Below are 24,030 nucleotides of genomic sequence, written 5' to 3' on the forward strand. Positions count from 1 at the left end.
TGTGCTGTTTTGTCTGAATGAAGCCATATGGACGTAAAAGTTACCTATGTGTAAATGACAAAATACCATCACCTTCACAGACAGAGGAAGCCAGCATGTTTAGTATTCCATGTCTGAAGAGGGCACCTGTATGCTCGGTTAGTTAGCAACACGATGCTTTTGTTTTTTTAAGCTCATCTGTTGCCAGTTGAACCGGAATCAACGTGATTCGAGGCGTTGCCTTTCGACAACCGTCAGAGAGCGAAGAGCCTATCCCAGAGGATTAACCGCTACGCTCTCCCCAAATGCCTTCTTGTAACTTGTAGCCGACGAGTGGCCCTAACGATTACAATGTATTGTGTCGGCAGCTAGCTTGTTCTGTCCTAACCGACCATGTAAGCTGTCTTTTCGCGGAAAGCACTTGACTCGTGACTGATCGCCGTAGGACGGTACAGGAGGAGCCAGTTACAGCCCTCCGAACAACTGCAAGAAAAGACGCACCGATACGGATACGTCCGCGTATTCCCCTCCTGGCGCAGAAGCTCATGTCCGCGGTACCGTTAACTATAGCGATTTTTACCGTGTGACGCCCACACATGCCTGCGCCAACACCAGTCTCAACAGCCTGAAGGCAGAGAGAGGAGGGAGGGAGGGAGGCAACGGCAGCTCCGGGGTCCCCGACACTCAGCCGAGGAGAGGCATCGCTGAAATGAGATGAGGCTCAGAAATGGAACTGTGGCCACTGCGATTATTTTCTTCACGTCTTTCCTCAGCCTGTCGTGGTACACAGCGTGGCAGAATGGCAAAGGTAGGCTGGACAGCTCTGTCATCGTGGTCTACTAGGGGTCTTTTAGCAGGACCCACAGTTCTAAGGCCTGGTTAACAAACTGGCAGACATCAAGCTGACGTGGGTCCCGCGGCATGTCTTAGGACGGCAGGTGTTAGCGTAACAACCAACGTCTCATTGCATACATTGTCATGCTTAGACGTACATTATACAGCGGACACCTTTTGTAGTAATTGGCCTTTCTGTACTCGTTCGTCTGTGTTGTTTTGAAATATTACCATTCCCAATATTCGTTTCTAGTGTTTGACAGCATAGCAGATCTGTAGTCAGTCCTCATCTCCCCTCACAGCCCATTGCTCATCTCCACATTGCTTCTATCCAACCCTAGAGATAAATTAGTATGCCCATGTCAGTTTAAAGCACCAGGCTGCACACTTTGCAATACTTCGTGTTTATCACACCTTTCATTGCCGTTTTTCTTTCTGGAGACACATTAAGGAAACTAACTATATTTTTCCATGTGCTGTCAAACATGTGGGCTCAGGCTTGTTACACAAGGGTGCCTGTGTTTCACTAGTATGCAAAGACGGAGTGCTTGCTTGCCATGGTTAACCCAATCCATGTGGCGAGGGTTATAGTCCTTGGTGACTTATTATCAGCAGAGTGTAAATAATTGCAGCCTTCAGATAAATTCCAAGCCAAAGGTTCATGATGTGATTACTGTGGAGCTTATCTGCTAGTTGAAATATTTTTCCTTTAAATGGAGTCCAGCGGCTGCCACCACTAGGCCAGGCCGAGATTGGCCCATGGTTTGGTGAAAGCGTGAGTGTGATAAACAGAGGTCAAGTGGCGATGACCTTTGTTCTGTCTGCTGGACCTGTTGATACAATCCTGTTAAGTCTGCAGACAGAACAGGAATACTGAGAGGAGACCCTGGTGTTCAATTTCACATAATTGTCACAAGATGCGAACATGATAACATTGGCTAGTAGTTTCCTTTATGTTGAAAACAAGTACCCGTATATATTTGTACCTCACAGCTTTCTCTACAGTTGATGACATCAGCAAATGTGTTTAACTTTTAAGCATGGCAGGATACAGAAAAAATCCAATGCTACTTTCTAGCACTGCTTTGCTTAAAGGCAGCCGGGCCCTAGACCCTAGACTAGAAAAGCATTTGGCTCCATATGTGTGTTAGATAAAGGTGATGCTTATTTTAATTATTTAATGTACTGCTAGGAGGCCTATTTAATAATATCTAATATTTGGTCATAGTCTGTGATTTATTTTGGTAATAATCTGAATCTGCAAATTAGCTAACAACTTAGATCAATAACATCACAAGCTTTATTCGTGTATTCACCGGCCTCTTGCCTCCCCTGTTTTTGCTGTTTTTCATCTTAACATGAGATGTTTTAATACAGCTTTTCTTTCTTTCTTTCTTTTTTTTTTTTTTTTGAACATATGAGTGTCTTTTTTATCCTATATCATCACTCCCTGCGGTTATAGATGGCTTCTTCTCTTGATTCTGCCCAGCGTGGGAGTTTAGAGTGTGCTTGGCCCCAGGCATTGAGTCATTCTGGAAAATGAAGATTTAAAAAAACCTGTTTTGATAGTTGCACGCAGGAAACATATTTCTGTTCAGGCTCACAACTGTGAGTATATTCGGTTATTGTAGTCAGTAAAACGCTGTTTGTGGCTTTGTGTCATGGGCGGGGTTTATTGGGTGTGGAGAGATAATCGCAAAATTATTTTCATTTTTTTCTCCTTTAACTCATTGCTTCTGCCAGCTTATCTTGTTCCTACTCACTTGACTGCTGTGAAAGAGAGCTGTGCCAGTCAGCTGTACAAACACTCCATGTTGAATGACTCTCCAGAATGTGTACTTCTCTGTCAGAGTCTGCCCCATCCCCCAGTGAGAGACTGCTTTCCTGTGTCTTTGTGGTTATATCTCACATAAACCCGAACAATACCGACTAGCGCGATAAATACGAAGAATAACGTTGGAGTTTCAGATAGAGGTGGGACAAAAACTCAACATGGCACATATTTTTTGCCATGTCATTGACACATAGGCAAGAAAATAACAAACAAATTGTCACTCTAAATGCGTTCCCTCAAATTACATCATTATTTCTTAAGAAAATTGCCCACTGATGTCAACTTCTGCTTGTGTTTATCTTAATAATAATAGCAGTGTGTTATTGTACGTGTGGTGCACAATTAAATTTGAGGGGGTAGCAAGGAAAGGAAACTTGTTAAATACTAAATAATCTACAAGAAGTTCATCCTGACAGTAAAGCAGACTGGTGACAAAGTAAACAGGCTTTGGTCACTTTGTTTTTTGTCAACCCTGTGTGAGGAAAATGATGCTAGACTACCTTCACAACATTTTACCACCTCACGTTGTGAATGAGACTTCAGTTTGTTTTGCAGTAGTGTGGAGAAGAAAAGTTTCGAGTTCAGAGTTGGTATGAAAACCTGAACCGATGGCTGGTATCACAGTTGTTTGACTTTGCATGTGTTGTGACAACTTGAGTCATGATGGACTGAAAACACAGATATGTTTATGCCTTCCAGATGAAGGTTGTGATTATCACCCAACCTTAAATCCAATGCCACTGTGCTGAGTGGCATCCAGTGGTTTATGGGTAACAAATATGCAGCAAATATCCATATTGTGGAGTAATTAGTATAATTAATTGTATGTGTTTCCTGTTATTAGTAGAAACAAGCCCCAGTTAGAATTTTTAGTTAAGTTATAGAAATGATGTGTTATTTTTACCTGTGATATACTTTTTTTATTTTGCTATTCTTACTTTCTCTGTGATTTCCAGCCCTAGTTTGAGGTGCTTATTGCCTCAGCAGATTTGCTGAGTCCATTGCACTCTTCCTTTTTGCAAATGTGATTTCCTCAAACCCATGCCTTCCACTTCCTTTGTGTTTAAAGGCATGGTTTTCTTCCATTGTCACATCAAACACAATAGGCCAAAAATAGCAAAAGTGATTGCAGTGAAGGAGGTAATTGAACAGACAGATAAGGACTGTGGAAAGGCAGATACATGATGGTTTATTCTTAGGACGTGACAGAATAAAGTTTGCACATTGTGTTTCGTCTTATTTGCAGTGTCTTGTTATATGTGTGTGTATATACGTTACGTTTGTGTGTGCTGTGAGCTAGGTCAGTCTGCCAGATAAATCCCAAGTGGCCTGGAAGAGGAGGAAAAGAGTAGAAAGGCCAAATTTGAAAAGAGAGAGCACGAGAAGAGCCTGAGGTGGACTGTATGATGGAGAGAAAGCATGAGAGTGCTGACAAGGCAGTGAGACAGTGGGCTCCTTCTTTTTTTTTTCTGTGTTTTGTGCTTAGTCACACACACACACACACACATAACCATCGTCTAAATAAGAATGGGCGTCTTCAGCTGTTAGTGTGTTAACAATGGTTGCTTTCCCCCTCATGATTCTGCTCACTTCCTGTAGCCCACACTGCTATTCATTCGTTCATGCGTTCCTTTTCTCTACTTTTGGACAGAATTCCCGGACGGCATACAGTTTGTCCTTAGCGTCAGGAAGGGGACACAGTCATTGTTGGGCTCTAATTGTTCTCTGTTGATTAACCTGTGCATTAAGTTTGTTGTGTATTAAGCACCTGCTTGAACACATTAGTTTGTATGTATGGATGTGGTTGCACATACATGCAAGCTTTGTCACAGCTGTCACGAAAAACAAGGAGGACAGTCCACACAGACCCTCACCGATAAGTGGAAATCCTGCTAAACGTGGGGTGTGTCTTTTAGTTTCCGCGCAGAATTCCCCTCCTTTCTTACATGGTGCTCAACACGTTGCTCTGAAATCATTTCAGATAACCACATTAAAGTGCACTGTCACACCTTTTTTTTTTTAAATTGCCAATGAAAGCAGACTGTTCTCTTCAAGAACCAAACTCTAATTATCAGTTAAAATAAATAATTTTTTGCTAAATTATGGCAGAAAATTTCAAGTGCTCCGAACACAAACAGTTTGCTTCATTTATTAATGTTACCATTATTTAATGAATGGTTTTCCTTACAAAACGAGAAACTATAAAATGCTCATTGTAAGTTCCCAGAGCCCAAGATGACAGTGCAAAACTCAAAGATATTCAGTTTTCTGTCATGTTTACAAGAAAAAACATCAAATCCTCACATTTGAGATGATCTAAACAGTAAATCTTTAATATTTTAACTTGAAAAATGACTGAATTTATTTTATGGCAATCAAAAGAGCTGTTAATCAACTAATTGTAAAATTGTTTCAGCTCTAAAATTCAGTTTTGTACTGTACCCGTGCTCTGGATCCCACTGCATATCATTAAGCTATTGACTGGTGACGTCCCTGAGAGTGGCATTTTTCCAAAACAGAGTGATAGTCTTGGCTTATAGTGGCCCTACAGGAGTCAAGTAGAGCCAGAGTGGAAGTGGAAGCAGAAGCTAGCAGAGTGGGGCCTCGATCTACGCTCAGTGCTGTCAGACAGTGAGCTCTTCCACAGAGAAACACAGCAGGCTGCAGGAGCTTGTCATGACTTACAGCACAGGAGAAGAAGTGGGTGATGGTCAGTAGAAACAATGAACCTATGGTGAAGAGGTAAAATTAGGAATGTGGATTGGAAAGTTGCCAAGGGAGGGCAAATGTTAGTTTGGCCTCTTCTGATACCAGTTTGCTTTCTGACCCCATAGTCCTTTCACTGAAATGAATAGGTTGTGGCGTATTGCAAAGAAAAAGGCTGAATGTAAGGAAGGCGTGCATTTTGTCTTTCTGCAAACTACATGGAAGCGTTCAGGGAGTATCACTCACCTACTCTTGGATCGACTTGCACTTCTCTTCAGGGAAATACCTCCAAAAATCAATACTACTACTCTGTGCGTGTGCAGTATTATTTATGTGTATTGGTGTGCTTGTTCTTTTTTTGTCTGTGTGAAGAATAAGTGCCATAATATATATCCGGTGCATCTGTTTTAAACTACATTAACTAGTATCACTTAAAAGTTTTTTTTCTTTTTTTGTCAAACTGATATGAATCACAGTACAGAACAATTCATCTTCTCATTCAGTAGTCAAAGTTGTAGTGTATATACTCCATATAGTATAACTCCAAAAGTCATGTTAGATTAATGATGGAGGATCTGTGAACTTTGAGATCTGATCCCTCAATGAGAACAAAACAGTCATGTCATAAATATCCCTGTTTTTACCCTGTTAATCTCAAGTCCATGTTTTGCACCATCTGTCCTACTTAACAGATAACAGCCTTAAATGCTTTGTGTTGCACACAGCAGCTGCAGTGTGGATCCAAGTGGCTAGCAGGTGCACCACTTGAGGTCTTCATACATGCTTAATGCGTGTGGACATGTTTTGTATGCATCTTTTCTGGAAGGTGGAATCTGTAGCTGCGAGTTCATAAGAAAAGGCTCCGTAACTTTGCATCTTCTCAGCAAATTTAAGGATTGTTAAATTTGCTGATTTTACAGTGTAATGTGAATAAAAGCCTAACTACTTTTCACAGGGGTACAAGTACGCAGAGACTGCTGAGATCAACACTGGGGGGAAAAAATATTCTATAATATAAATGGGACTTCTGGTACAGTGCCAGATTCACTGTTTTAGTGTGCTTTTAAAGGCGGAAGACAGCAAGTTTGTTGTATGATTTTGGCTGAACTGCCTGTTTACAGCATATATATACACAGTGTATTTCCAGTATATGCATTGTATGTGGTGGTAAGAGTATTTTTGTCATTTGGTTTAAATGACCCATTTTCTTCTCTAAATCTAATCTAAAACTGAAAAGAGGTGATTTCCAGTTTTTGTGCAGCATTAAATAATGAAAAGGGATACTTATTCTGGCTACAGTATTTTATAACATGATTAAAAACAAACACCTTCATCACAAGTAGGTGGGGTTTGATTTCTTTTTCTGTCTAGAAACTCCAGATTTAGCTGAAATTTAGCTGACACATTGAAAAACAACATTTTTTTTCAGTATTGCTTGTTGACCAGCATGTACAAATTTGGAAGAAAAAGAAAGGAAAAGTGAAAGTTTCCTCCAACGAGACAATTTGCGTATTATGTACGGCACCCCTCTCACTCAGGCTGACGTAAATGGCGCAAGTCCCTCATCAGCACTTGTGGACCCACAGTCACCAAGACAGAGTGAGGTCAAGGACAAGATTGCTCATGATTAGCTAACGGATTGACTGATAAAACTTAACGCTCTAGTGAGTTCAGGGACTGGTTTCTGTAAAGTATTTCTCAGCACCAAGATCTCCCTCTCTTTAACTGTGAAGCTCAGGAGTTGGATGTTTGAAGAGCTGTGTAGCCAAGCCAACTCTCTCTCTCTCTCTCTCTGCCTCTCTGAAATCCAGTCTTCACCAACTTGAATGCTTTTTGCTGGTCAAAGCGAGTGAACACAGTGTCACAGAAGGTCGGATGGTTTGTTTCCTATATGCTCCACTGTACTGTCTGGAGCCAGTTAACTTTTTCAGTCACTAAAAAATAAAACCAGCAACAACAAAAACAACAAAAAAAACCCATCCGTGTCAATCAAAAATATGCCAGGGTAGATGTGCACGTTGTGTAGAATGTTTAGAAAACCCTGAAATGTGAAACGGTATGAAATTAGGAGAAATGGATGAGATGATGTGAAGAAGTTGGAGAGAGGGAAGGAGAGCAGTTGTGAAGCAGGGCATGAGCACTTAGCCCTGCCCCCACTACTCATGGTTCTAGTGAATGGAATAGAACAATGGGATCGTACAGATGTACTCCAGGGCGTTGGTAGGTCTAATTTTTTAATGCGTTTTGTGCGTCTGTTCAGTCATCCAGTGGGTGTAAACAAGAACAGATTCAACCGCTCAGCCTATTGCTTGGATTTCATGTTGTTCCCATTTGGTCTGTACTGTGTCAAGCATATAAAGGCTGACATTTACCTGAAATGTCAAGAGACTTGTGTAAGCCCCAAGTAACTTTGGCAATGACACACTGCACTGGCACTTCGCTGAAAGAGAATGTGCTATTATGCAATTCATGCAAAAGTCTGCTCTTTAACCACCACTGTCTTTGCATGGGAAACATAACGGTAAACAGAAAGCATATATACGGTACTTCTTGTTTCTGTTGCTCTTTGTGTTTTTGCACACAGTGAGATTACAGGTGTGGCCTCAACTCAACAGGCCTGGCGTCATCAGTCAAAGGACTGATGTGAAGATGAAAGTCTGTTTTAGTTTGAAGCTACCCTTTTCATGAGGTTTGGGCCAAATGACAGCATCTGTCTGTGTGTCTTAGAGATCGACATTCAGGAGGAACAACATGGTTCTGTGCTGAAGAGGAGCCAGGGCAGAGTGGATGGACAATGGCTCAGTCAGAGAGAGGGTGTTGGAAAGGGGAAGATGAAGAGAGTCTGGGTTTTGTAGTGGTAGATGTTTCTCTGAAAAGGGCACAATAAATCTAACTGCAGAGGAAGATCAGAGACTGACCCATCCCGCCACCCACACACACGCACACAAATACACACCCACACGAGATGTTCTTTGTAATCAACCTTAGATAGATTTTTACAGACTCTCACTTCCTCTGTTTATTTTTGCCTCTTATGCTGAAATGTTGTTTCCTGAGGTGAGTCCACTGATGACAGACTTCCCGTCTAAACCCGAAAAGTTATTTCCAGTAAAAACATGCAACTGATATTGCCAATAAATGGCTGCTCATGAGTGTCGGATCATTGTCAATAGTATCACCAAGAGGTACTGCAGTAGCTCAGAACTTTGAAAACAGGTTTGCGCCAAGTGCTATAAATTCCGGTACGATCTTAGAAATCCTGATCAGGAGACGGTAGAGCCCTCCCTTCCCGTGGCAGCTCTGCAGATCCAGTGCACTTCCCTCCAAACCGCTCCAGTAAACCGGTTCAGCAGAGTTCGGCTTAGGAGTGCCTTTACAAGTCAGCCCCTCAGGCTCAGAGTGCTTGGAACCATATGAAAGGGAGAGCTGATGAAAGTACACTCATTGCTCAGTTAGCATTGCTAATTAAAAAAAAAAAAACAATATCCTTGAGGTGTTTCCACTTAAAGCAAAGAAACTGTTTATCATTTATTAGAGATATTTAGGCCAAGGATCAAGTAAGACATTATTAGTTTTGGGCGTGGACCAAAATGAAAGAAGTTTGGATGATTCAGTCATATTCTCTGGAATGGATCTTCTGAAGAACTACAGTCTGGTACACGAGAATGTACATGTTATATGTCATTACCAGTATTTTGATGACGATCAAAATCTGGATGCCCATCAAAACTCTCTTAACATTTTCTCTTTCTAAAAGAACTCATTTCGAGCCCTGAGCAGCCCTGGCAGAAATGAGCGTTCTTTAGTTTGTCATCTTTCTGCTGTGTGCTGTTGCTATTACACTGGCATTTTTGGATGTAATCTAAAGTCTTCACCACCTGTAAATAGCGCTATGGTGAAATGTACACTGATTGTGTGAAGATATAGTGAAGTAGTAGGCAGGATGCTTTTAGTTAGCATTTGAACCCTGCTCTCCGCACTCTGCCTGCTGACATTTGCTAATGTACCCTACTTTGCTTTTCTGCTTTTTTTTTTGGATAACAGAGAAGCTGATAGCATACCAGAGGGAGTTCCATGCCCTGAAAGAGCGCCTTCGTGTGGCAGAACACAGGACGCTGCAGCGCTCGTCTGAGCTCAACAACATTCTGGAGCAGTTCAGACGCGCCATCGCCGAGACTAATAGCAGCAAAGATGCACTCACCAACTTCTCAGGTAGTGCACACATACAAACACATGAACTCCAACCGAGCTTTTCCACTGTTAAATCAAGATGGAAGTTTTTCGGTGATGCGTGTGCAACAGATGTGTGTGTTGACTTCTGTAATGTTCTAATTGTTATCTAATGGAGCGTTTCATTTCGCATTGGTTTTGTATCATCTTTTGAATTGGCGTAACATCAAAACCAAAATGCTTTTTTTGTTGTTTTTGCCTGCTTTTTACATTTCCAGATTATGTAAGACAGTTTTAAGAGGAAGACTCTTATTATTTGGAAAAAATGGTCATGGGAAGTACTTTGTAAGAGCTTGCTCATTTCTCAGGAAAATGAAATGAAACAGGCTTTGTCCCATTTTCATTTAAAGTGGCAGGCCTATGTTGGTAAATTTGTCAACCCCAAAAACCACTGTGTGGATTATAAAATCTAGCTTCCTGAAATGTACTGGTCACAAGACCATTTCGCTGCTTAGCACAGCACATAACAACATTAAAAATGTAAAAGTCATTTCAAAGCTTATGTTGCATTTTGTTTTCCAATTTTAAAATGAAAAGAGCATTTCAAATTAAGTTTCATTTTCGTAATGGCATTGCTATGCTTTTGAAACTGCAAATTATTTAGATATGCGTGAATTTATATTATGGCGGTTATTATGCTGTTTCAAATTAAGATTTTAATTTTGTCATTCGTCATGCACACACAAATGGAAAATGAAAATACAGTTTGGTTAACATTATTTCATCTGATTACCGGCTGCAGTGGGACAGTACAAAACATCAAGAGCCCTGCTAAGGGATGGCACAGTAGATATGCCACAGTATGGTTTAAGTCACATGCTTAGACAGGGTCCTGCAGGCAGTGAGCATTCAAATTCTCAGGAAGAAGTCAGATTTTTTTTTTTTTTTTTTTTTTTTGCTGTGGGTAAGTCAGTGTATAGTTTAGTATTTTATTCTGTGATTCTGTAGGTACAGCATCAATGGTATGAACAGGTGGTGCTTTAAAAGTCTGCATAATTTCACACCTGTCATCATTTGATGAAACTCAGAAGAGGATTCCATTTAACTTGAATCTGTGGCTGCTTTCAGATGAGACACAGAAACTACTGAAAGAGCTCGCAAACAGGAAACCTCTCCAGGTGCCAAATATTTACCATCACCTGCCTCACCTTCTCAACAATGAGGGCAGCCTGCAACCTGCAGTGCAGGTTGGTCTCGGCCGCACAGGAGGTGAGACGCGTGTACACACACTTCACATTCAGTAGAGCGGTAACATACCTGATTGTTGAGCTTTTTTTTTTTTTTTTTCTTTAGATAATGCATGATCATCCCACACAAACACAGTAAAACCTCCAGAGATGCTCATTACGCAAGGGAAAAAAATCAAGTCTCAGCAAGTTTTCAGTTACAAGTTCACAACAACAACTCCCTCCGGAGAGCATGCACATTTGAGGATAATTATATTGTTTTTACAGTATAGTTCCCTGTTTACTTTGGACAGTATTTATCCAACCTGTTGGGCAAGAACACTTCTCTATCCCACTTTGTTTTTCTGACACGTGCTTGTAGTTCAGATGCTGAAATGCTTTTCCCTTGTCCTTTTCTTCTCTCTTTTATTATACTTAGAGGCTCACCATAACATTTTGAGAAGTGCTGTCCAAAGAAAATTTACATTAGGAACAAGAACTGAACTTAAGGTTATACGAGCAGTGTAAATTTGCACCAGATAGTTTTCTACAGTAAAGACACCAAAAAATCTAATTTTTACAAAGCTCACAAAAGTGCCACATCACACACCTCTCAAAGTCGCTGTCATTAGCCTCCCCTTTCTTATGGTTTATTCCTCTGCTGTTTCACTCTTTGCTTTTAACTCCTATTTTCTTTTTCTTTTCAACTATTCATTTTTTTTTATTTCTTCCTTTTACCCCTCAAGCAGCAGCATACAGCAGCACTCCACAGTCCTTATGACAGTGACTGAGGGGAAGAACAGAGAGCCTTGATAAATTAAAAGAAAGGAAGAATGGACCAATCTAGAATGAATTGGAGTTTCTTGTCCTTGACTCAGAGCCTGGTTCGATCAGTGATCAAGCTATTCCCACAGGAAACGAGAAAGTCTGTCTGGTTTCATGACAGGTGGGCAGGTATCTGTTACCCGCAGACGTGATTTCACACTCTTTTTGGCTTTCTTCAGAATTGCTAGAGAGAATTCCTAGCCACGAATAACGCAGAGTTTGTCGCTGCCTGCTGCCTTGTTCTCACCAGATTCCCACGGTAAAACACTATGAGTTGTGTTCGCTGCAGTGCACAACCAAGCTGGAAGCACTGCTAATGGGAAGTGATTATGGATCTCTGCATCGGTGGGTCACAGAGACATACAACTGCCCCTGCATGCCTCTGTGAACAGCCACCATCAGTTCTCACCTTGAGGCCCAAATACTGTCTTTAATGTCTCCTTTTTTCTATGGCTCATTGTATTTCCTCACCTCTTTTTTTCACTTCTCCCCTTTGTTTCTCTGCTGGTTAAAGCACATCTGACATTGGGATATTTATAGCTGTGCAAATTAGGACATCATCCTACTTTAAATTGAACAAGCATTATGTGAGGAAACAGTTCACAGAACCTCTGAGACTGAACTGGTTGAGTAGGGCCTCACTGAAGCCCTTTTTAGACAGAAACCAACAAAACAGCACTATTGTAAATACCACTTGTGCCCAACTTGTACCCTTTACACACAGCCTGTACTTCTTTTGTTGCCAAGCAACACCAGCATTTGTTTACACTAACGAGCTACTAAACATGGCACAAGCAAAAGTTTCCCCATTTTTCTCCCCACTTTAGATTTTCTTGTACTCCAGTCTTTGTTGCTGCTGGCCTGGAGAATGTAGACAGTTTTGTCTGTTCTAATACACATGGTGCCAGCTACTTCTTTACTTCTTATTGCAAAGAAAGTCAGTGTGGAACCAAACATGTGCTCACACACACACTGTTTAGCTCGCCGGGTTTTTAAACCAAAATGCTGTGCATCTACTCTGTTTGAAAGAGGCCCACACAATATATTAGCAGTTGACAGTAATATAAACCTCATATTGCCAAATTTTTGTTGCTTCTTTTGTTTTTTGTTTTTTTGCTGGGGAACCCACATTATATATTTTTGTGATATCATTGCTTCTACATCATCAGCAGAGTGTTCAGCATGGCACAGAAACCTTTGACTCAGCTGTTTAATGTGTGGGTTAGGGTTATAATCCAACCCATATGATGTGGACACACACACACACACACACACACACACACACAGACACAAAGCAGTTATAACATTTTTAAAAACATGAGACCCATTAATACCTGAATTGCCCCAAGGTATGATGGTTGTAATTTTCTTAAACACAATTTAGATTCATCATGTAATTCATCGTGCTTCTTTGATAATATGTTCTCTCTGAAAGAACAAATATTTTTTTTTTGTATGAACATGTGCTCATGTGTAGTGCATTTTTATTACTCTCTTCATTAAGATGTACATAGTAATATCAATAAGTCGAAGAATTATTAGTTAAATTAACAAAGTTCGTAATTAACAAACAAGTATTATTTGCCAGAATACACATGCTTTATAACCCATTTCAAACAATGATGCCATTTCCTCCACAAACCATAACTCTCAATAACATGAAGCCGTGGTCCCTAATTGGGAAAATAAAAGGACTTACATGCTACATTTAAGCCAAGTGCCAAGTGACATTTTGCTGGACATTACACAGCTGAATAGCAGCTCCTGCTATGAGCATGGTGTGCCAAGTCAGATCTTTTCACTGATGTGACAGAGAAGTGGACACAAGAAGTGTAGATTGTTTTGCTTTTTTTTTCATGAAGGAGGTGAAAGGATGGCAGAGTGAAGTGGGCAGGCTGATGAAGGAAAATGGGGAGGGGCAGGCTTGGAGAAGACTTGGAGGGGCAGTTGCATGCATTATTGTTCATTCACTGTCTGCCACCCTCCCTCATTCTGTCACTCCCTGTCTCTTTTACTTCCGCCCACATTCTGCTTTCATCCTCGACCTACTTTCTTGGTGGTGGTGGGTGTCGCTATACGACACGGAGCTCAGTGTGTAAAAACACAAAGCAAAACTGGGACAGATTCTCCACGCTGCTCAGATCACTCAGGAGGATTGCACCCTTCGTCAAGTCCACTGTGCTGCTCACTCATTCTGCACCTCAAGTTTGTTTTGTACCTCTGCTGGGGCCCCTTGTGCCCCTACATCAGCTCAGTGTGCACACTTCTCCTTTCAAACTGTATGCTCATGCACGCACACAAACACATGCGTTCATTAGCCCTGGTCCAGCTACTTGACAATCGATACCGTCCCTATAGGGCAAGTTGTTTGTAACTTCCACTACAGCACTTGACCTGGTTTTCATTTTCTCTGGGTGAGAGCAAAACTTGCAAAACATTATACAAAAGTGCCTCCTGTAGATTCTGACCCTGTATTTGAAGTCAGTAAAGGAAAAGTACACCGTGCATGTGAGGAAGAGAGAAAGATAAACATGGAAAAGGGAGCACACAGGCTAATAGGCAATTTCACGCTGCTGTCTTGACTTATTTTCCTTAGCATGAGGACAGTTCCCTGTCAGATATCAACCCTGATAACTTTCATCCTCACATTTGCTGCCACACCACTGTGGGCTTGCTGTGCTCTCTTTTCACTCCCCGATTCCCTCACTCTGTTTTTCCCTGGTGAAAGTGATCCTTGTTTTGTAGTTAGAGAAATGGACCGGTTTTATGTCTGTAACAGTCTGGCTTTTCAGTCTGGTATACCGTACTTTTCATGGATTCTCTCCCTACTAAAGAAGAGGCCGTCTGTTTATATCCAGCCACTCCGGGCCCCATACAGTTGGTGAGATAAGGAGATAACAATAGCCTCTCTCTTTTCCTCTCTTTCTTACTGTTGTCTCACTTCTCCAGTCTGTCCTCAACAGAATATAATGCTGCCTGTGTCCTTTCTTAAGACCAAGATGCTCATTACTCTTGCTTGTATTTGCAATCAGTGAGTTTTGCCGACATGCTTAATTGCTTTGTTGACTGACAAAATTAAGTGATTACGATTTAGGTTGACTGTAAAAACAAGTTATGTAAAAATAAGTAAAAACACTGGCTGCTTCTCATAAAGTAGCATTTGCTGTTTTTGATGTTTTTCTCTTGTTATTATAACTATGGAAATTTTGGAACCATTAGTCTCATAAGCATCTTGAAAATATTGGTTTGGGGGCTGGTGAACTTTTTATGTTTTTATAGATTAATTTTTAGTAAATTAATTGAAGAAAATGATAGATACATCAGCAATCAGATTTGAGTGGGCAGAAACTGAAACTCTGTCAGTTCTGCTCTCCAGTTTTTTTTTTTCCCTCACTGCTGTTGACTTTGGCTTGTCTGGTTTTGTTTGTTTTAGTTGGTAGGAAAATATCATAAATTAATTTAGGAATGCTTTGCAGATCTCTGGATAAAGAATGTTGTTGAAAATGCCAACTATGATAAATATGAGTTAGCTCTGTCTGACCTCTAAATATTGTTGCTGCGTGATGTTGATTCAGTGACTCCTCAGATGTTGCATGAATAAATTACTTACATTACTTTACTTACATTGTCTAAGGCTGTTCTGTCAGTCATCCCTCCCATTGCCATCTGTCAGTTTGGCCAAGAATTTCTGTTCTTGCAGATTTAGGCTGATGTAATTAGTCCTTGTCTCACAGCAAAGATTATTAGGTTGGGGATCAACCTGATTAAACAGCCACTCCTGGAGCCTTAGATGCTTCTTGCTCTCACCTCACTCTCTGTCTTTTTCTCAGTTACCATGGTGATGGGAATCCCCACAGTGAAGCGTAAGGTGAAGTCTTATCTGTCAGAGACGCTGCGTTCACTAATAGACAAGCTGTCATCAGAGGAGAAACTTGACTGTGTCATTATTGTCTTCGTTGGGGAGGTGAGATCTCATATTCGTTCAGTATGAGTCATAGCTTCTGCCCAGTGAATTCAAATATGCTGCAGAAAAATCTGTGTGATCTAATGTGCCAAACTCTTTTATCTCGGCAGACTGATGTGGACTACGTTCACAGCGTTGTTGCTGGCCTGGAGAAGGAGTGAGTACATTTTCTGGTAGAGACACACTAAGATGAAGACGTGTGAAAATGTGTGTGTGTGTCACACTTGCTGACGTCACCAACGACCTCCTTTTTTGTTCAGGTTTTCTACAGAGCTGAGTTCAGGCTTGTTGGAGGTGATCTCGCCACCAGCCGCCTATTACCCTGACCTCACCAACCTCAAAGAGACTTTTGGAGATTCCAAAGAGAGAGTCAAGTAAGCAGTTCACATACTGTGGGTGTACACCTTTGTTGTCTGTGAGTCCAGTGTGCTTACATTCAATCAGGACAAAATTCGATAGAAATCATTATGGAAATCGTGGAGAGGCTAGTCCTGAGAGAAAAGAAATGCAGGAGAGCTGCGAATGAGGACTGCAGAGAAAGAGTGTGAGGATGAATCAGGGGGAAAGTGGGAGGGAGAAAGCTAGCAGGAGCTGCCTGGGTGCTTAGTATTCCACAGGCATTTCTCAAAGTCAAATCAAGGTCATCAGCAGCAGCACCCTCTGTCTCTTTCTGTAGTGCTCTCTCTTATTATCCACTGTTTTTCTCTTCATAGGCATCTAATTCTAAATAGGCTTCATTGGGAATCTGTTTATGGTGCAGTTTGTGCTGACTACTTACAGTTTGTACTCAGATAGTAGCCTTTAGGCCCAGAGGACTGTTCTCATTATATGGGGGTGTTTGTGAGTACAGATGCTTCTGTTGGCAGTTTGAACAGTCTTGTTCAACATGGGACATAGAGTTACACTTCATACGCTTATTTTTGTGTCTGTGTGTGTATGCATCCATGCAAATAATATAGAAAAATACTTAATATTACAGATATTAAATATTACATTAATGATGTCTGTGTGTGTGTGTGTGTGCATTCTGGAAAATCTGTGTTCCACCTCCTTACACCTGTAGCCCTCCGTGTGCAGCCGTGAGTCAGACTGCAACAGGGGCAGATCATTCACATCAAACAATTAGCATGACAGCACTAGTTTATAAATTATCCAGAGAGTCTGTTGGTGTAGCATTCAGGGTACAGGATTTACACTGCTTTCTGTTTTTGCATGTGTCTGACATGCTTTCCACAGGTAAAATATCTCTGAAGACACCTCTAAAAATACTAACAAATTACCAATGGATTATGTGTGCTAATGATCTCTGCTTTGTTTAGATGGAGGACCAAGCAGAATCTGGACTATTCCTTCCTCATGATGTACGCTGTGAGCAAAGGGGTTTATTATGTCCAGGTATGTCTCGAAAAAGAAACAAAAGTTCCCCAACTGACTGAAGTTTGGTTCAGTTACTCACACGTATCAAAGTCTGTTAATAGGCTAACTGGTTTGTTTTAATTTGGAGCTTGTCATCGCAATTTAAAACATGTTGAGCACTTGAAGTAAATGTGTACTGTTGCAGTCATTCATCAGAGCCAGTGTCGTTTGTTTGTTTGTTTGTTTTTTCTTTCAGACGGGAGCCAGTTTCACTCATTCTGAGTCTAATCCTCTTAGACTCTTATCTGTCCTCTTGGCTAAACTAGGCGTTCAGTTTGGGAATGTTTATGTAAATGTTTATTCTCTGCAGATTTGCTAACACCAGACATTCCTGGTTTAGTTTCACTGTGTTCTTAATCTTCCATCTCTCCTGTTTAATGCATGGGATGTGTCATTTCCACTCTCTGCTCTCACCTGGAGGGACGAGGTATTTCCTGTCTGACATCTGAGTTGCTACGTTAGGTAGAGTAGGACTAGAAGTGTTGCCCCTGTAGGAACTTAGAGGAGTCGCTCCCACCTGCTTCTCTTCCTCTCCCTTTTACAATAAACTCTGACTGTCAAAGTGTGTTTTTTCTGTCTTATGTTTTGTTCTGTTTCTGCCTCTGTTCCCTCAGCTGGAGGATGATATTGTGGCCAAGCCCAACTACTTTGCCACTATGAAGAACTTTGCCCTGCAGCTCTCATCGGAGGACTGGATGATCCTTGAGTTTTCTCAGCTGGGCTTCATCGGTACGATCCATTCAGCACGTGATAAACACTCAGTATCCACCGGGGCTCTGCAAGATGAAGCAAGATCTGCATAGTCAGCTGCATAGCACTGTCAATCAGCACTACTCCTCCACGGCGCCTCTACAGTTGTTTTTAACTCTTCATCTTAACTTTTAAGTTTCTAAGGTGTTCACATTCTGTATGACTTCTACAGTTGATAATAAACAGCCAAATGCTCCATTGGACAGATCTGGAGCAGACAGTTAAGAAAAGTTGGAAATTATTTTGCTCACAATAGAAATTAGGCCATTACAGAGTAACATGGTTTGGCAGAGAAAAGCAAATCCTAATTACTATACTCACTACAATATGTAAATGAGGAATGGGCTTATTTTAACTCCAAATGAAACTTTTTTTCTTGTTTTGTTTTTGTTCACATAAATGTTTTTTTAAACCCACTGCAAATAATTGATTTTTAATGATGCTGAGTGCTTCTGTGCAGCATCAGTGAATTATTCTTTCTTTTCTGCAGGAAAAATGTTCCAAGCACCAGACCTGAACCTCATTGTGGAGTTTATCTTCATGTTCTACAAGGAGAAGCCCATCGATTGGCTGCTGGACCACATTCTTTGGGTCAAAGTCTGCAACCCTGAGAAAGATGCGGTATGCACTGTGACTACTGTATGGATATGAGTGGTCCCCTCAGGGTCCCCTCATTCATCTCCTTATCTTTTTTTTTAAAGAAACACTGCGAGCGGCAGAAGTCCAGCCTACGTGTGCGGTTCAGACCATCCCTGTTCCAGCACGTGGGACTCCATTCTTCTCTTGCTGGAAAGATTCAAAAACTGACAGTGAGTCTCACGCCCTCACAGATGTTTATATGCAGCAACAGTAGAAGCCACTTCCTGTGTGCAAATAATGGCTTCCTCTCCGTCTGTGTTCTGCAGGACAAGGACTTCCTGAAGCCACTGCTCCACAAGATGCATGTCAACCCCCCAGCTGAGGTTTCTACTTCAATGAAGGTATCATTTCCTAGAAAGTATTCGTTCTATATCATCACTGTTGTCTTTTGCAGTTAATTTAACGCAGAATCCCTTGTTCCACACAGGTGTATCAGGGTCACACACTAGAGAAAACTTACCTGGGAGAAGACTTCTTCTGGGCCATCACTCCGACTGCAGGAGACTACGTCCTCTTTAAATTTGACAGACCTGTTAGCATAGAGAGGTACGTGTTTGTTGCACGGGTTTGTGATTTGTATGTGTGCACGACTTTTTATTGTTTGCATTCAAATCATTTGCAAAGCATGGACCAACAAATATGCAAAAAAAAATCTGCCTTTCGTTTATTTCTGCCTTCTGCCCTTCAGTGATGCAGGCTTAGTTTCTGTGTGCGTGTGTGTGTGCGTGTGTGTGTGTCTCCCCGGGGATCAGGGTGTGCTAATGAGAGTGCTCTAAAATAGGCATTCTCAGGCCAGCCTCCTACTCTCTGTGGAGCTGAGGTAGAGAGGCAGTACGACAGAGAATATAAAGGAGAGCTGCTAGCGAGACTGACAGCTTGGATAAGAGCTGACCTGAAAAGGATGTTAATGTTTGGTCATGTGGAGATTAATTTTAGAAGGACAGTGAGACAAGTGAGTGTGTGACTGTCTCACTCAGCAGGCAAGTGGCAGTGAGTGGGAATAGGACCATCTAGTGAACCGCTGTCTGACTCTGAAGTGGTTTCTCTGCTTTTGTATGACACCAATTACACTGACTCCGACTCTTTTGCCACCCTGATTAGACAACATCTCATCAGCAGTTGGTCAGTAGATGCAGCATTCTTTCAGATCCGTCACTTTTTTTTCCACACTGAGCCTACGCTTTGTGAATTCAAATCATCCTCCAGTTGCTCCAAAATCTACTGAGATTGGCTAAAAAGGCAGGAATATTGCAGTGTTTAATGTTCAGCACTTGTAGCGATGACGTTAATATGAGATCTGAGAAGCATATGCTTTGATTTTGTGATCAGCTCTTGCATAGTGAGAGTCAAGTCCTATTGACATCCCCCTGGGGGTGGGCGATCTGGCCAAAACATAATATCACAATCTGTTTGATCACGATCACCTTTTGCCTTTTTCTACATTTTAAAATGCCCAGTAAACCATATTTAGGTTTGAAATAACTAATGAAATTCTCCATTGTCACCTTTTAAATACAAAACATCATCAAATTGGCACAAGCTCCTCGTCTGCCGTGCTGCTAGCCATAACTCACGTTGCATTGTTTAAACAGTACACCACCCAAGGAAGAGCCATGTGAAGTCATTTGTCCAGTCAGCATAGCCACCTATTGGTATGTTTACATAGTCAGTGAGGTTATAAGAAGTGGAAATACCAAATACCATTTAAATATCACAATCTCTACAGTTAAAATGATTCTTGATTGTTTTGGCAGATTCCTATTTCGCAGCGGAAACCAGGAGCACCCAGGGGACAAGATCGAGAACACCACAGTGGAAATACTGCCTGTCTCGGTAGGGAAAACCCCCCAAAACCACACACACACACACACACACAGAGTCTATCACCCCTCTATGGTGTGATGTGCAAACAATTTGGATTTGATTACACTGAGTGGTTGGTGACGAAGCATATTGATTATCGACAGGGATGTGAGCGTGACAGAATCACTTCCTCTGCCAGAGGCGATACATTCTGACACTGTGATTCACGCCTCCACTTCCACATAAGCAATTTAATCATCTTCTTTTGTTTTTTCATATTTGAAACTACTGTTCATCTCTCACTGTGTTCATATGTTAGGAAACCGGACTGCAGACCAAGGAGAAGTACAAGCGAACTGAAGACCGTTTTTACAGGATTGGTAAGTGGATTTGACAGCCCTCTAGTGCTGGGTCTGTGTGTGTGTGTGTGTGTGTGTGTGTGTGTGTGTGTGTGTGTGTGTGCGCGCGCACGATCCGATTACACACTCACACTGATGGAGCCTACAGTGGTAGACAGTGTACCGTACAAAAAGTGTGTGAAATGTTCTCAGTCACAGCTTTGTTTTTCTTTCTTTTTATCCCTTCCAATTTTCATCTCGGTCATTTTCTCATTTTTATTCTTTTGCAGATTTTTTTTCTATCGAGCTCTTTGTTTTGTAGCCTTTTTTCGGTTTGTTCTTTGTAGATATGACTTCCAAAAAGAACCTGTGCCCTGTACTGAAAAGTCAGGGCTCAACAACTTGCAATAAAAATTTACTTGTGGCGAGTAGATTTCTGACCCACTTGTGAAGTAAAATAAATAAATACCGTAAATAAATAATGTTGAACCCTGAACGTGTTTACGAATTTAAGCTCCCACTTCTTTCAGCGACTCAGTTAATGTTGCCAAGTTTGCCAACATTTGTTTGTTTTTTTATTTCCTCACTAAGCAGTGAATTATTGGCCTCACACTCTTCCTACGAGTAATACCAATTGTAATACTGCATGTGTGTTGCTGTATGTGTGCTTAAACACACAGGTAACTTTGATAAGGGTGTGGCAGAAGGGGCTGTAGATCCTTCCTTCAATCCTATCGTGGCACTTCGGCTCTCAGTTCTCAAAGACTCAGCTGTGTGGGCCATCCTCAGTGAAGTAAGCCAGTCACACAGCACACCTGCTAAATCTCCTATCCAGTCACACACACACATCACGGATGCTTGCTGCTGTCTTGTTTTTACCCAACAGCACATGTTGATGCTCTGCTCTCCTCCTGCAGATACATATTAAGAGAATAGCTGGCTGACTCTTCCAAAGTGGGCACATGAATCATGGCCCCAGGGGGACCAAAATCTCCGAGACTGCTTACACAGGGCCTCTGGCAACCAACAGTGAAGTCATTAGAGCCCACTAGAGTTGCTCGTCTGAGCTTGTCTGAGGAACACCACCTCTCTGTCCCTGCTCCTCCTGATGTAATTTGCTCCTCATCGATTGATTTCTCCCTTTCTTTTTGCATCTCTCCCCCACACTCCTGTGCTCTTAATTCATTTGTGAGAATGTGAATACTACTGTCTAAAGAACAACAGCGACGTGTGAGAAGACATCTGTTTCCTGCTCTGGCTGTCAAAGTGACTGTGTTGTTCAGCAGCTTTGATCACAATCAGAAAACCTTTGGATGAATGGGGGGGGAAAAAAGAAATCACATCTGGGGAGAACCAGTCAGCTGGCCACTTGTGTAGATGCTGCCAAATCCTCCTGTTACTCAATGCTGCCACCTTTTGGGCAAGTTGGGGCTTTGCACTGTCACTAGCGCCTCAGCAAAGCTCGTGATAATCTAGAATGTTGTTATCACTGATGGCCAGTTGCTCATTGTTCTCGACAGAGGTGACGGAGCTCTAGATCAACACCAGCCCAAATTAAAATGTTTCCATCAAACATTCAAATATTCCACTTGTCCTGAAACACTAGCTCAGGATTTCAGGAACAACTTTGACCGCAGGCCAGATTCTGTTCATTAACTACCCCAGTCATCAAGGAAATGAGTACCATGACACCTTATCTATCTCACCTCCTGTCTGACAGGCTGTGTATGACCTCAGTGTCCATTTATAGTAAACCAATCAGACATTGCCTTGGCTTCATTTTCCCGAAGGAATATATTGTTATATTGATATATTACTACAGCTATGACGATCTATGAAGGTGAATTAATTTATTTGAAATAAATCTTTAATTTGTACAAGAGGTAAAATATATTTTTATTCTATTAAGAGATGTTTATGGTAGTTCAGAGTCTGTTTTATTTGTGTAATTTTGTGTTTTTTTTTCCTCTAAATTGTTATTGTATGTGTTATTTTCATTATTACAGCTACTTGCAAATTTGCTTCATATGCCAGTGCAAGTGGCTTGATTCAGTCTGTACCAGTTTGTTTTCACATGAAGTGAAACGCTACAACTCAAACAATTTAATCTTCACTGCTTAAAAACTGAATGGTAGTTGTGAATAGATTCTGTAGTAGTTGTGGTTTAAAATCGGAAGAAAAATGTGCCTTACATCCAGGTCCCTTGAAATTGTCTCGACAGCATAATTCCAATTTGTTCCCTTTCACTTTTGCCTACACTTTAATTACTGATTGACAGTTAAGAACGATAGCTTTGTTATTCTAAGTGAAAGTAGTTTAAAAAAGGTGGGATTGTTGTTCCAGGTTACTGTCTGAAACAGCGTGATTTGCACTGCTTACTCATTATTTTTTTTGTTACCATCACACCCTTCACTGTTGTGCTTAAATTTTCTGTCTTCCCATAGTAAACACTCATTTCACGGACTCCTCCAAAACCACGCATCAATTTATTTTGTTCAAAAATCTGTTTTTATATCTGTTTTTCATTAGACAGAATATTATGACTACTGATCTTTGGAGAATACGCCTTTGTTGTATGATTTGGCTGAGGTTGTGTAGTACCTTCACTGATTGTAAATATATAAAAAAACAAAGCAATTATTTCTGTCTTTCCCTCACCTACTCTCTCTCTTTCTTTCTTTCTCTCTCTCTCTCTCTTTCTCTCTTCTGCCTCACCTAATAGTTTATTGAAATTCACTAGACATACAGTATTTTATATATTTGTGTGTGTGGAAGCTATTGTTTTGAGTACAAGTTATTGTTGGGTGAAACTTCTCTCATTTTTCATTGCAGTGGTTTGTTCACGGGGGGTAGTGAAGTGCCTTCTGATGAAAATGCTATGAAAACGGGACAATTTTTGCTAATCATGCTTGTTCGCAGGCATGATTACTATATGTAATCTATATAAAAAAAAGTTGTTTTGTTTTTTTTTTGTTTGTTTTGTCAGAGCAGCCTCTACCACCCACTCATCAAACCATCCATGCTAGAGCTGTACTCAACAAACTGAAGCCACTTGATCTCCACCTCCTCATCAGATTATTTTTCTAATAGGGAGATGATGAGAACAAGCCACTTAAACAGTGGAACATGTTTTGAGAGAGGAAAGACAGTGTAAACAGGATTGGCTTCTCTCCCTTGTCCCGCATCCACATAGAAACAGAAGCGGTCATGTGATCCATGTGATCCCCTTACTGTATGTGTGAAAAGTGGACAGGAGACAAAAAGAGACAACCCCATACACCCATCAGTTCATGTGCCTTCATCATATACATGTGTATGCCTGCCTCTGAAGTTTTTGACATCATTTTACATGAACATCTTTGAAATAAATGATAAACACTTGTTAGAAGTCACGGCCATTTCTGTGTTATAATTTTGTTCTACTTGCATTACTCATGTCATCTGCATCACAAGTGTAGCAAGTGTAAAGGTTGAAAGCAAAGTAAATCCATTGCAAATTTGATCACAAATTTAACCTGACATCGTTTTTCAACTTGTCACAAATAC

The 24,030-nt window shown here is 41.1% G+C and overlaps 1 protein-coding gene across 1 annotated transcript; it reads left to right on the forward strand.

Annotated features, from left to right (window-relative positions):
* Positions 1-23,865, forward strand: mgat4a (alpha-1,3-mannosyl-glycoprotein 4-beta-N-acetylglucosaminyltransferase A). The gene is made up of 16 exons (XM_046403178.1): positions 1-787; positions 9,398-9,565; positions 10,652-10,792; positions 15,405-15,538; positions 15,649-15,695; positions 15,799-15,912; positions 16,858-16,933; positions 17,569-17,683; positions 18,195-18,325; positions 18,406-18,513; positions 18,610-18,684; positions 18,771-18,889; positions 20,098-20,176; positions 20,466-20,526; positions 21,165-21,277; positions 21,402-23,865. The coding sequence occupies exons 1-16, from the start codon at positions 694-696 to the stop codon at positions 21,426-21,428; spliced, it is 1,602 nt and encodes a 533-aa protein (XP_046259134.1). The 5' UTR covers positions 1-693; the 3' UTR covers positions 21,429-23,865.
* Positions 23,866-24,030: the final 165 nt, after the last annotated feature.

This window comes from Scatophagus argus, chromosome 11 (assembly GCF_020382885.2).
Source record: "Scatophagus argus isolate fScaArg1 chromosome 11, fScaArg1.pri, whole genome shotgun sequence".
In the NCBI taxonomy this organism is placed as follows: domain Eukaryota; kingdom Metazoa; phylum Chordata; class Actinopteri; family Scatophagidae; genus Scatophagus; species Scatophagus argus.